At 39.7% G+C, this 14,401-nt stretch overlaps 2 protein-coding genes across 4 annotated transcripts in view; one reads left to right on the top strand and one right to left on the bottom strand.

The window, feature by feature from the left end:
- Positions 1-7,366: 7,366 nt before the first annotated feature.
- LOC116004031 lies at positions 7,367-7,819 on the bottom strand. The gene has a single exon (XM_031243972.1). It carries the CDS (start codon positions 7,817-7,819, stop codon positions 7,367-7,369), a length of 453 nt encoding a protein of 150 aa, XP_031099832.1.
- Positions 7,820-10,132: 2,313 nt separating this feature from the next.
- Positions 10,133-14,401, top strand: part of LOC116004502 (CBL-interacting serine/threonine-protein kinase 3-like) — a 5,938-nt gene continuing 1,669 nt past the window's right edge. Inside the window, exons 1-14 of one of the 3 annotated variants that reach the window (XM_031244579.1) lie at positions 10,133-10,316; positions 11,473-11,680; positions 11,802-11,864; positions 12,017-12,088; positions 12,270-12,377; positions 12,490-12,570; positions 12,719-12,772; positions 12,855-12,980; positions 13,063-13,152; positions 13,330-13,452; positions 13,543-13,650; positions 13,922-14,035; positions 14,157-14,213; positions 14,284-14,358. In XM_031244579.1, coding sequence (XP_031100439.1) covers positions 11,510-11,680; positions 11,802-11,864; positions 12,017-12,088; positions 12,270-12,377; positions 12,490-12,570; positions 12,719-12,772; positions 12,855-12,980; positions 13,063-13,152; positions 13,330-13,452; positions 13,543-13,650; positions 13,922-14,035; positions 14,157-14,213; positions 14,284-14,358 — 1,242 coding nt within the window. In that variant the 5' untranslated portion in view covers positions 10,133-10,316; positions 11,473-11,509. The remainder of the gene's footprint in view (positions 10,317-11,472; positions 11,681-11,801; positions 11,865-12,016; positions 12,089-12,269; positions 12,378-12,489; positions 12,571-12,718; positions 12,773-12,854; positions 12,981-13,062; positions 13,153-13,329; positions 13,453-13,542; positions 13,651-13,921; positions 14,036-14,156; positions 14,214-14,283; positions 14,359-14,401) is intronic. The other 2 variants (XM_031244578.1, XM_031244577.1) reach the window with 2 other exon arrangements.

Here is a 14,401-nt window from a genome sequence, read left to right as displayed (position 1 = left end):
CCTAGCATTTCTAGAAATGCCTTCCAAAGACGGCATTCAACGAATACTATCCAATTCCCGCTTTAGTCTCTTCATTACATATGATCAAGGGAAACTTGCCTTTACATTGTTTACTTGCTTAAACCTAGCTTCTTGATAACACTTCACCCTTGTGCTTAGCCACACCTACACTCACTCCAAGTTGTCATCCTTTGAGAACGACAATCCCGGGGAAGTCACCTTCTCCAACCTCCTTTCCATCCCACGTGTACTACAAGCTTTGTCAAAATGGCGTCTTTGCCGGGGATCGAACCCGTGTCACACACATGACCAATGTTGCAAAAATCGTGCCTAGGCGCCTAGGCGCTAGGCGGCCGTGGGCCGTAGCGAGGAAGGCTAGAATTGGCCTCCTCCGCAGCCAGCCGCCTAGACTGCCTAGCCGGCCGCTCAGCACCCTTCCCCACCTTTTTTTCGTCAGAAAATAAGAAGCGACGAGAGAAACGAAGGCAGTTGCCGGAAAATAGAAACCAGCGACAAGAGGCCATGGTTTCAAATCTGGAGCCTTGGAGGTCAAAGTAATGGATGGCGCCGGTCATATCTGGAGCTTTGGAGTTCAAAGCCATGGATAGCGCCGATCAGATCTGGAGCCTTGGAGGCCACTGATTTGATGGATGGGCGGATGGCTGTCAGTGATGGCATCTTTCATCAGTTCCTGATGGCGAATCTTGAACCTTGACCCCAAATAAACAAAAAAAAAAGAATAAATAAATCGGGCGCCTAGAGGGCGCCTAACGATTTTTTCAACCTTGCACATAACAGACGGGTATACTCACTACAATACTATAACGACATGATATTGCTTAACTTGCTCTTTAATTACATGATGTTGCTTAGCTTGTTTCTCCAAGAATGTGTTTTGAGGACGATTTTGGGCATGGTTTGTTAGCCATAATTTTGTGAAAACAACATCTTTCTGCATTTTACTTTCTGCATTTTTCTTATTTTTAGTTTGGAGTAGAGTAAGATTTTTCTTGTTTATGGGGTGTTTCCTGGGTTATTTTGGTGAGGAGTGTGTTTTGTTTTGCTTTTGAAAGAGTGAGGAATGGTTAGAATTGCAGAGGTTAGGATTTGGAACTGGTCACAAAGGCTACAAAACTAACCTGCAGGTGAAACCAAGCTTGGGCGCGAAAAAGGAGAACATTGCGCAAAGAGGAGCCTGGGGCCGTGATCCAGGCCGCGACGCTGAGGCGTCGTTTTTCAGCAGCAAGGAGCGAAAGAGAGCTCTGGGTCACGGGTCGCATCCCGGCCGTGACCCAGGCCGTGATGCCTGCCCAGGATTCTAGTGTGTAGAAGCTTAAATAGGGCTCTGAGTCACGGGCCGAATCCCGGCCGTGACCCAGGCTGTGATGGCGCACCACAAATTCCAGTGTTGAGAGCACTATAGAGGCCTCTGGGTCACGGGCCGTATCCCGGCCGTGACCCAGGCCGTGATGGCGCCGGGTTTTTTTTCCAGTGTTGAATCTGCAGTTTGAGGCCTCTGGGTCACGGCCCGCATCCCGGCCGTGACCCAGGCCGTGATGGCGTCGTTTTTTTTTCCAGTGCTGAACAGGGTGAAACAGGCCTCTGGGTCACGGGCCGCATCCCGGCCGTGATGCGAGTGCGAATGATTTTCCGAAAAAAATAAAATAAGGCCCAGGGTCACGGCCCCGATCCCGGCCGTGATGCGGACTGGGTTATAAAACCCAGTCCGTCTTTCCCCTCCCCTTTTTCCCCAATCTGAAACCCTAACCCCTTCTCCCAATTTCTCTCCACCCCCAACCTCCATACACCAAATTGGACCTCTTTGCTTGTGATTGCTTGCTCATTCTTGCTCCATATCATCTTCTTCCTCCTCTTAACAAGGTTTGAACTTCAATTCTTTACTTTCAATGCTATTTTCGAATTTTGTTGGTAGTGTTCACATGGTTCCTATAATCTTTGGTTTGTTGGTTAAATGTTGTTAGTTTAAGCATGTTTAGGTTTAATGTTGTTCATTACATGATAGAGAAGCTTGCTTAGTGCTTTAATGGTGTTCACATTATGAATTTGGGTGAAACTTTGAATACCCATTTGTATATGAATTGAATGTTGATTGTGGATGACCTTCTTGGTAGTTTTAGGATTGTGGAGTAGTTGTTACTAGTTTGGCGATGATCCTTGAGCAATTTGCGATGTTTGAGCCGAACTCTAGGTTAGGTTTATTTATTCCAAAAAAAAAAAAAAAACTAGTTTCTTTTAGATAGTCATATACTCCACAATCCTAAACCCCTTTGTGCTTTCAAATTGGCTATCCCTCACCCCATGGATATCTTTGGTGTGAGTTGTTTGCAGATGCCTCCCCGTAATAGGAAGAAATCAGTTGCACAGAGGCAACCCGCAGCTCCACCGGTGCCTGACACCCCACTGCATGATCCAAAGCTCTTTGAGCGGTTTAAGTTCTTTTCCGAGCGACAGATATTCAAGCCGTACGTCCTCTCTTTGGACGTTGCGGCCCACTTTGGTATTCGGAATGAGGTTGCTGACTTGGTAGAACTCCCAAAATGGAGGTACTTGTTAATGGAGTTCAATGAGGACACACACAAGGACTTGCTAGTTGAGGCAATGACTACGATGAAGCTTACAAAATTTGATGGCCTCACTAGTAGTGTCTGTGTTCAGTTTCACATTGGCCATACGCTGTTCCGGTTTAACCTGGATAACTTGAGTGACTTGATGGGTTTCGGCCCGGTTCAGCAGCTCACGGAGGAGGAGAAGTTTGACCGATATGCCAATGTTCTTAATGTTCAAGAGTTCTGGGAGGAACTCACAGATGGCACCACAGTGTTCAAGAGCTCCCACAGTCGCTCCTCTGAATTCCTTAAATTGGAGCACAAGTTTATGCAATATCAGCTGGGCCACTCCATCACAGGCCGCTTTGATGCTACGAGCTCCGTGAATCACGCTGACTTATTCTGTCTATATGGCATGGTCAAGCGTGTTCGGCTACACATGGGAGTGGTGGTGTGGAATTTGATGAAGAATCAGTATTACATGCGTGGTACGGCTTTGTATCTTGGGCCGTATTTCACGTGGATCCTCCGAGCTACACAGCAGATTGTCTTGACTGCACCCAGGGCTCCGGGTATGCAACCTCTCACAGCTGCAGCTGTGGGGAGAATGGGGGAGAAGATAGCGCCAAAGCGGCCGCGCACTGATGATATGGTTGATGTGGCTAATGCTAGGAGGGAGGAGGAGGCCTATGAGGCCAATCCTGATGCTGCAGGTCCTGCCCATGTTGAGGCAGGTGGGAGTTCCTATTCTGATGATTTCCAGCAGCAGGTTTTGGCCCAGCTGGCGGCCATGAATATGAGATTTGACCGCATTGATGACCAGCTGGATGAGATGGCGGCCGAGAATGCTGTGAGCCGCGCTGAGGCCCAGGCCTACTACGAGTGGATGCGTGGGCATTACCCACCCCCGGGGGGCCCTTCGTTTCCACCTTCTGATCCCTCCTCCATGGGATGATGTGCTTCATGAAATTTCTGACACTACTCTTTTATTTTCTGTTATTTCTGTTTTTAGTTCGTTTTGATTTATATGATGCTTAAGACTTCAATTCTGTTATCCTATTTCCTGTTTTCAATTTGGTTCTCTGCTTTCTAGTTAGTTTGCTTTTAATTCGTGGGGTTTTGTTTGTCCATCAGGGACGATGTCCTGACTTAGTGTGGGGGGGTGCTATTTTCTGACAAAAACTGTGAAAGCTATATTCTGATGAACTTTGCTTGGAGGATTCATTTTGCAGCTTAGGGTAGTATGCTTTCCTTGTGTTGTGGTTATGACCATTTCTCTTTCTGCTAGTTTGTGGTTTGTCTAGTGGTACTTGTGCAGTTTAGCTTGTCAAGGATGATTCGAGGTTGAGTTTGTGCTTGATTCAGTCTCTTGCCAATAGTTGGGTTAACCTCTAACATAAATGTTCCCCCTGTGTGTTATGCATTGCTAGTGAAGGCTTATGTGGGATTCCGGTGATATTTGTTCTGTCATAGCTTGTCTCAGTGCTCTCATAGTAAAGTCTAGAATTTGCATGCTTTGAAGTGATTTAGGCCATTCTTGTTAGCCCAAGCCTTTAAACCTACCCTGTGTTACATATTTTCCCTAGTTGCCCCCTTTGAGCCTTGTTTTTTGTTCAATAAGTGCGAAAACACTTAACCCCGTTCTTTGTATTTTTTTTCTTGTTCAACCCTATTATGTGACCCTTAGCCTTTAGCCATATATTTTCCATTCACCCTTAGAGAGAATGTAGCATTTGTTCTTTAACTTAGAGGAGATTTACCTTTTTGAGCTTATTTTTTATAGAATTATTCATGTTACCTTTGTTCTAGTGTGGGGGTGTGGTGAAGGAAGTTATTGATTGATTGAATGAAAGAAAAGGAAAAATTTGTTAGTTGAAAAGAAAGAAAAGAAAAGTTTGAAAAAGAGGTTGAAAGTGAAGAAAATGTTTGTGAAAAAGAAAAAAACAGAAGGATGAATAAAAGTGCAAGTCCAGTTGCGAGAATAATTGTCTTCACCCCCACTAGTTTAGAATACTCTTGTGTTTCCAAGTATATTTTGCTCTATTGATTCATATTTTCCATGTCTCCTCTAGGTTTAGTTGTGAATAGGTGTGAAATTCTCTCTTTTGTGCATTTTTCCATACCCCTTCTTTGTTTAGCCACTCACCCTTAGCCCCATTACAAGCCGAATAAAGACCTATTTGATCTTAGCATGCAGTTTTAGAGTGATCTATGTGAGTATGAAGGGCATGTCTATGGGAGTTCATCTTAAGCCAAGTCTTGCATAATCTCAACTGAGTACATGTGCATACAGGGTTTTAATCTACCTTAATTTGGGTGCCCGGTTATTGGCCTGAGAGGGGAACTCACTTGTGATTCTGAGATGATTCTTGACGCGGGTTAGATTGTACAAGTTGGTTGGTGGAATGTTTGGTTGAGCAGGAAGGAAGTGTGATCAGTGACCATGCCTGGAGGGTGGTCTATCATGGGTTTACTTGAGGACAAGCAAAAGTTCTAGTGTGGGGGAGTTGATACACATGATTTTATACCTTTATTTGCCCCACAAATCAAGAGTTTTTTGTTGCTTAATTTCTTTACCTTGATACATTTAAGGCTCGTTTGTGTGTTATATTTGATCATGTCTAGTTTATTCACAAATGAGGAGCAAAGGAAGGATTTTCAGTCATCTTGGACCAGTTTTCGAGACATAAGGAATCCACCCCGGGCCGGAAAGGAGCAACAGAACACAAAAGGAGCCAGAAGAGGACCAGAGGGCCGCATCACGGCCTGCCTCACGGCCGTGATCCCCACTACGGACAAGCAGTCGGCCACGCCGCATCACGACCACGATCCCGGCCGTGATGGCGGCCGTGACCCGGCTGCTGTCCAGTATTTAAGTTGCGTTTCTGATATTTTACAGGGTCCGGAACCCTAGTTTCAGCTTAGTGCAGTTTTTACTTTCTTGAGAGTTTTCCATAGCATAGAATACAGCGGATTTACATCATTGAATTCAGTTTGAAGCTTGGCATCATTGTTCGGATCAGTTTTACTTTGAATTTGAAGCTTGGCATCATTGTTCGGATCAGTTTTACTTTGAAGAATTGTTAGTAAAGTTTACCTTTTTATTCTTTAATATTGCAGCCATGTTAGTAAAGTTTACCTTTTTATTCTTTAATATTGCAGCCATGTCAGTAAAGTTTACCTTTTTATTCTTTAATATTGCAGCCATGTCTTCCATCTTTAATTCTTTATTCTTTAATATTGCAGCCATGTCTTCCATCTTTAATTCTTGCTTTGCTGTTATTGCAGCCATGTCTTCCATCTTTAATTCTTGCTTTGCTGTTTTTACTCCCATCATGAGGGAGTAATTCGTTTATGGGTTTGGATTAGGGGTCCTTTGTTAATTTTGATGTTCGATTTATGTTTAATTGCATAAAGGGATTGAATCTTTTACCTAGGGTTTATGTTGATTTGGGGATTTCTTTGCACTAGTTATTGGTTTGTGGCCACAATTAATTGCTAGTCTAGGAGAGGGATTCATTACAACGACAGTTGGATGAAGACCTCGAGCCTTACCAATTTCAACCTAATTTTCCTGCTATGAAAGTAGAGGTAATGTTGGGGGCTTACAATGCTTAGATGCTTAAGGTTATGGTTGATGCATCACGACAGTGGGGCAATCTTAGCCTAATTCTCTTATTGATTACGAAAGTAGCTGAGTAGAATTCTTCTGTGCATTGCCCATATATCCCTTGGTTAATTATTATTTCCCTAATCCTGAGTTTGTTAGAACATCAAGGTTACAATCCCCCTAATCTGGCCCATACCTTTCATCATACAGTTTACACCTTAATCAATTGCTTTCTTTTATTCCACATCATTCAGTCTTTGTTACTTGGATTCTATAAATTCATATACTCTAGTGCCTGGTAAATCACACAGTTTCGTGCCATAACACCAATCCTCAGCGGAACGACATTACACCCTTTTTACACTCATCATTTGTGCTCATCACACCATAATATTGTCGGTAATTAACCTTCCCGGTACAAAAGCGGTCTGGGATTCAGAGATTAGCAAACTAAGAAGAGGTTTGAAACAATTGGCCAAGACTTTAGAAACAATTTTATACAAGATATTACACAAGGCTATATGACGCAAGTCTCCCACGCACTCAGGTTTGGATTTCTTTGGTATAAGAACAATATGGGTGAGGTTAAGGTGATTTGGCAGCTTCCTCGACATAAAACATTCATTACAAAAATTCAACAACTCAGAACCAAGAATATCCCAAAATTTCTGGAAAAAAAAAAACTCGGACTTAGCCGATCCGGACCAGGAGATTTGTCTGGTTTCGTATCGAAAAGGGCTACTCTGACCTCCTCCAAAACAACATGTCTACACAGACTATCATTCTGAGCAACAGATACCTTATGAATCATTCCATCCAGAATCTGATTCATATTGCCCTCGACTGGGCGAAGCAGATTATCAAAGTGAGATCAAATGAGGGAATCAAGATTAGTACCTCTCTCCACCCAGTTCCCGTCCTCGTCGCGCAATTTAGATATTTGATTATTCTGCCTCCTTCTTCTGACAGAACTGTGGAAATAGGCAGAATTTGTGTCTCCTTCACAAAGCCAGAATTGCTTCGCTTGTTGCCTCCAGTAATCATTCTGATGGTGAAGAACACGAAGGTATTGCGCTTGAGCTTCTCTAAACGAGGTAATTCCTTGAGGATCTCGTCTATTTTTTGTCACCTCCATTCGTTTCCTCTAGTAAGCCAGTCTTTTATCAAAATCCCTTGCAAAAGACTTACCTCATCTCCATATTGCCTTGCCACACCTCTCCACTCTATCAATTAGGTGAGAGTCTCTAGACCGAGCCCAACTTTCAATCATGATTTCTCTGCTCGTGGTGTCTCTGAGCCATAAGTTCTCAAATCTAAACCGATTTCTATGACTTGGGTTGGTGGAAGGAATGATTTCCAGAAACAGTGGGAGGTGGTCACTTTTGGAGACAACCACCGATGAAGCTTGCGCATTAGGGTAAAGATCACACCAGGCGTCTGAGGTCAGGATTCTGTCAAGCTTAGCTTCGACCCAATTCGGTGTACCCTTCGATCTTTCCCAAGTGAATTGATAACCCTCGAAGGCATAATCCTTTAAGCTTGTAGTCTCAACTGCTTCAGAAAAACCCTCCATTACTCTTCTAGGTTGTGGATTTCCACCCCTCTTCTCATCTGGATGAAGCACATCGTTGAAGTCCCCCATTACCACCTAGGGGAGAGTATTCCTGGATGCTAGATGTTTAAGGAGGCTCCAAGATTCAGACCGGCGGTTTCTCCCCGGGTTGCCGTAAAACCCAGTAAATCTCCACTTCACATCGCCGGAGCTTAGAGTAGTTAAGGAGTACAATTGTGAATAGCACGAGCATAAGTGGTGGGTCTCGAATGTGACTTTTGAAACTAGGAGACTTAGTCCCAGTATTGGAGCTTATCACAGTTTTTTGTTTATTTGGATATTCCCTTTAACCCTTTGTATTTCTGGTAAACCATTGTGCTTGGTTTTGGTGCTTGTGATGCATTTTGGACATACTACTCTTAATTGTAAATATTTAATAGTGAATTCGATGAGTTGTTGGGAAGAACGAGTTGATTATATTTTGTCATTTTGGGTTGTGGAATTATTATGTATTCAAGTGTTATTATGAATATTTAAAAAAAATGAATATTTCAAAAAAAAATGTTATTATGAAGATTCCGAGAGGTATGTATGGCTAGGCTTCGTATTGTTACAGGTCTTCACGTAACAATACGACTGGGTCATGTCCTAGAAATGGGGTGTGATAGTTGCATTTTTTGTTGCTTTACTAATAAAACATTAGGAACGAAATTTATAATTTTAGTATAACTCAGGGACGAAAAGTGCATCACCTACGATAACTAAATATGCACATCATTTTTCTAGGAATATAATTGCATTAATTATTTTATGCATCATATATATTATATCAATGGGAAAAAAAAAATCATATGCAGAACACCCTGCCGCATCCTGCTCTTCTTAGCTTCTGCCCCCACAAATTAAAACTGGTGGACTGTATTCTCTCAGATCAATCCCAATGACAGTCCAGCTAAATAATTACTCAACATAATCCATGACTATGTACAACCCACTTCATGCATTCCAACTCAACATGTGTCAATATCTGTTTGATTTTTGTTCTATATCAAGTCTTCTCCGCAATTTCTTTCACCAAATTATTTCTAATTGGTTCAATATAAATAAATAAATAAATATAAATAAATAAATAAATATATATATATATATATATGCACACAAGTAACCCTTGTGCCAAGTACAACCTAAAAATAATTTTTATATTTATACCGAATGTAATAAGACATTGTGAAGACCCAAATATTATGCCGTTTTATATATACATGTACGCACCATAGTATAATATAATATACACAAAATCTTTTTTAACACATTCTCATATGGCATTAGTTTCAAAGTCGGGTTACGCATCTTGTCCTCCCGATCTTTTTTCTCCCTGCTTTCTTCCAACCTCCTTTTTCGACCATATTCATAGTAACCCATTAGCTCAACACCTCCGAATATCAACATCGTCTACCAAGGCAATTCAACGTCCAACATGACAATATGCCGCTAATACAGGTACTATTGTTTCAGGGTCTACTCCAATTGATTTTACAAACACTCTTCCACAACTACACCACTATTTTTTTGGGGTTGACATCAAAAGAATATAATTATTTATTCTGAAAAATGGTTTTCTTTGGCAAAATTTTTTGAGCTATGTTGGTGCCACATTGCCTTGCTCTGCCCTAGTTTTGGCTGCTGCGAGGATAGCCCATTGTGAATCCCACATACTTTTATTGGGAACAATAGGATCAATCCATCCTCAGCATGATTAATTATCCCGTCCCTTTTTATGGAGACTTTTTATTTAGCTGTGCTAGAAACTTTTTTAAATTTATCCATTACAATTCACACTAATGTTGATTAGCACCTTAAAGTTTTCTTAAAATTTTATACTAAATAATTTATTAATATTACATAATACAAGTTTTTTATGATAAAAAAAATTCACTGAAACTATTTAAAAGTATGCATGGGATAAACTCAATAATGAATCTATAAATTCAACATGCATGCAAAATTCCATTCTGGTCCCCACCAGCCCACAAAACCGGTGGACTATATTCTCTCCAACTTCAGGCTAAATTGCCAATTTTTCTTTTATTACAAAAAAAATAATAATAGTAATAAAGAAAAAATAAAATAACAATTGTGTAATGCTAGTACAGTGGCTTTTATAGACACAAAAAAATTGTTACATTACCTGAATTTCTATACATACTAAGCTAGTTGTCTTTTGGCAACATAATCTATGACATTCAATTTTCAGATGTGTCATGTGTGGACCTCGAGACTAGCTAAGCCATTGTTTCTGTTGATCGAATAGAATCATTTAATTTTATTATTTATGCAGTGAAAGAGAGTTACCTTGTCGTCACCAAAATTAGTGTATGATTGGTGTGGTGAGTGGTGCTTCAAACGACCTGACGGATTTATTATATTGGAGACTGACAACAGCATTCAAGATTTCAGCGAGACAGTCTTTAATTGGGAATATCCCTTTGACCCAAAGCCTTCCTTCATCATTCTCACCTTATATCATCATCTCTATTCTATTATCAACCCCAATTCCACCATTAAGGCTCTGCTCAACACCCCTCAAGTATATTTCTCTCTCTCTCTTTCTTTCTTTTTGAGTGTTTAATTTTAACTCAATGTAAGAGTTTATTCTGCTGAGCTTTCTGGGAGTGGACTACTGGGGTTTTGATTTTTGTTTCACTTGGAATTCCTTTTTCTAGAATATTTATCAAAAATAGCTGTCCTGTCTTGCTGATCGAACAGATGATGAGATATATTTCGCCCCCTGATCATTTCCATTTGGGGTTTCTTGGTTTTGCATCTTTGTCCTCAGCTGAGATTTCTATCAAAAGATCCAACCTTTTTGGGTTGGGTCATTTGTAGCATATTTTCTTGATCTTGATTTGGAAGCTTCTTGCCCCTTTTTGCATTGACAAACAACAACACTTTCTGTTTCTTACATCTGCGTTTTTTTGGGCTATTTCTTGATTGTGGTTTTGGCTGTTATGTATGTTGAGTTAATTGTGGGTTATACTACTTGGGGAAGTTGAGGTTGCTTTGCATGCATTTGAATTGTATGTTTTGAGAATTTGAGGTGTGGTTCTCTTTCTCTCTCTCTCTCTCTCTCTTGCTCTCTCTCTTTCTCTCAGCAAATCATTATTTATAGATTATTCCTTATTCTTGTTTTGACTAATCTAATACATCTTTTTTAATCATTCTCTCTTTTCTTATTCAACTTGAAGCAATGTAAAATATTTTATGTCATTTTTATTATATATTAGAAGACTATGACATCTTGATTCTCCCCTTCACACACACCCAGTTATAACAACAAACAAAAAAAACTTATATGATATAAAAATGTAGTTAAGCTTAGTTCCACAAAAATATGAATCTGTCTTGAAAATTTCAGGGAATTGCTTGAATATTAATGAAATTATCAGGTTGCTTGGTTCCAGTTCACATATTCAATGTATTGATCTAGCAAGACATTGGATGCCCATGGCTTGCTCTAAGCTCGACATTTATTTTGTAGATATATGAAACAGGTTTCGAGATTCTGTCAGCTGGAATCTGACATAATTTGTGTTATCTGATGATTGTCTGACTGAAAAGGGTCAAATGATTGTAATGCAAATATGGTCAAATTGTCATTAGAACTCCCATTTTGGTTTATTAATATCAGTAGGTAACCCCCGGATCTAACAATAAGTGTGATAAATTTGCACTAACACTTTTAGGGGGGAGCGTATTGCAGTTGTATAGAGTTAGTCAATCATGAGTCAGTCCAAAATCAAGCGAAGAGTTGGTAAATATGAAGTGGGAAGGACGATAGGCGAGGGAACATTTGCAAAAGTTAAGTTTGGAAGGAATTCTGAGACAGGAGATCCTGTTGCTCTCAAGATTCTTGACAAGGATAAGGTCCTTAAGCACAAAATGGCAGAACAGGTACATTGTAGACCAGTTTGTTTCTTTGTTTCCTTAAAAACCAGTATTATGCAGCTTCTCTGGTTTAATTTCTGTTTTTTCATAACCTTAGTTTTCTGATGTTATATGCTTGGTTTGATAGATTAAGCGGGAAATTGCTACAATGAAGTTGATAAGACATCCAAATGTTGTTCGCTTGTACGAGGTTGTTCTCTGTGTGTGTGTGTGTGTGTGTTTATTTTCACATGTAATCTCTTGATTAAATGCAATTTGATAGAGCAAACCAAAGCTGCCCAATGGCTATCACCCTTAACGTTATACATAATTTTTTAACACTTTTAGTTCATCTTCCTTCAGGTTCTGGGAAGCAAGACCAAAATATACATTGTTTTGGAATTTGTTACTGGTGGAGAGCTTTTCGACAAAATTGTATGCAGATTCTTCCTTTTTGTCTTTCCTGTTATTTGACAATTGCAACTTGGCAGCTGTATAAAACCATAACTTTTGTGTTTTCAGCTTTTTTATAAACCAGAAACTATTTTGTATTGATCTTATGATCATATAATCTAAAATTCGACTTACTCTTATACTTACTTTCTTGACTATGAAGGTAAATCATGGGCGGATGAAGGAAGACGAGGCTAGGAAGTATTTTCAACAACTTATTAACGCAGTTGATTATTGCCATAGCCGAGGAGTCTTCCACCGAGATCTAAAGGTGGATAGTGTTGCTCTAATGCTACCTTTAATCAAGAATGTTTTCTATTACTTTTTCCCATTTTCTCATTTCTCTCTATTTGTACTTTTTATGTGTTTGGTTGCTGGTGCAGCCGGAAAATTTATTGTTGGATGCTTCTGGAAACCTCAAAGTTTCTGATTTTGGATTGAGCGCTCTGTCCCAGCAAGTCAGGGTAATTAACTGATCACAGTCACTACTCGCCAGCGTTTTTTCATTGAGTTCAATGTTCTTTTTTTGGGGTGTATAACTTCATTTGAGGTTTAGCAGAAAGCTTTATATCACTAGAATGCAATGCTCCATTTTACAGTTTAATTTGGCAGGATGACGGGTTACTTCACACAACATGTGGGACTCCAAACTATGTTGCTCCCGAGGTATAACAACACAATTGCCACTTTCTTAAAATGCATCTGTTTTAATGCTTAGTCCCACATATCTATCATATTTGTTTCTTAGGTTCTCAATGATCAAGGCTATGATGGTTCAACTGCCGATCTCTGGTCCTGTGGAGTTATTCTCTTTGTATTGCTCGCTGGGTACTTGCCTTTCGACGATTCTAATCTTGTGAACTTGTATAAAAAAGTGAGCATTTACCCAGTCTTACTGAAGTGTTAATCTTTCACTTTCGTCTCTTTGTGAGGTTTACACATTACGCCCTATGCAGATTTCTTGTGCTGAATTTACTTGCCCACCATGGTTCTCTTTTGGTGCCATGAAGTTAATTACCAAAATCTTGGATCCGAACCCTGTAACCGTAAGCACACTACTCTTTTTTCCTCTCTAAAAGAGCTTCTGAATTTTTATCCTGTTTACGAAGAGAAACTAAGAACTTAACCTGTGCATAAACTGATGAGTCTAAAATATAGTTATGTTATGCCACCAGTCCCACCACTCTAATTCTTTCCCTTTTTGATCATTTTCTTATATGCAGCGTATTACAATTCCCGAAATTCTGGAAGATGAATGGTTTAAGAAAGATTACAAACCACCTGTTTTTGACGAGAAAGAAGATGCAAACCTCGACGATGTTGAAGCTGTTTTTCAGGATTCTGAAGTTAGTTTGCTGAAAACATAGGTCATTTCAGAATTGAATAACGTGATTATAGCTCATCGAGTGCACTTTTTCTTCTTTGTACTATAACAGGAGCATCATGTAACAGAGAAAAAGGAAGAGCAGCCAACTTCTATGAATGCATTCGAGTTAATTTCTATGTCTAAAGGACTCAACCTCGGGAATCTATTTGATGAGCAGGTTTCTTTCTTTCTGCATTGTGCACATAATGTTACCAGTAATCTTATCTTTATGTGATCGTATTGAATAAATAAAAAGAAATGACTTCTTTCTGTCTCTATCCTATTCTAAACACGAACGATAAATATGAGATGTTGAGATCAGAAAAGAACTAAACATGATATGTAGAACCTACTCTAGTATTTTGATAGGAATGATAGTTGATTGTATATTATTTAGGAAAAAATAGATTCAACATATATTTGCATTTTTGGCATTTGACATGGCACAGGGATTCAAGAGAGAAACAAGGTTCACGTCTAAACGCCCAGCCAACGAGATAATCAGCAAGATTGAAGAAGCTGCAAAGCCCCTCGGCTTTGATGTTCAGAAAAAGAACTACAAGGTTGTGGCTAGTTTCACTTACAATATGGAGCTATAGACAGTTTAATTTTCTGCAATATCATGTTCCTGTGACCTCAAAAAGATGGTAAAGAGGTAACTTGTTTCTTACTTTCCCATCTCAGATGCGGTTAGAAAACATAAAAGCGGGAAGAAAAGGAAATCTTAATGTTGCAACCGAGGTAAATGGATATGAATGTCATGTTCTGTTTTACGTTAAATTCGTGCTGAAAACTAATGTTCATGCACCAGGTATTCCAAGTTGCTCCTTCTCTGCATATGGTTGAAGTGAGAAAAGCAAAAGGGGACACATTGGAATTCCACAAGGTACACTCTTCTGTTTTTTTTTTTTTTTTTTTTTTTTTTAAAA

Source organism: Ipomoea triloba, chromosome 14, assembly GCF_003576645.1.
Source record: "Ipomoea triloba cultivar NCNSP0323 chromosome 14, ASM357664v1".
Taxonomy (NCBI): Eukaryota; Viridiplantae; Streptophyta; class Magnoliopsida; order Solanales; family Convolvulaceae; genus Ipomoea; species Ipomoea triloba.
Note: the sequence above shows the minus strand (reverse complement) of the source record. Positions and strands in the feature narration are given on the sequence as shown.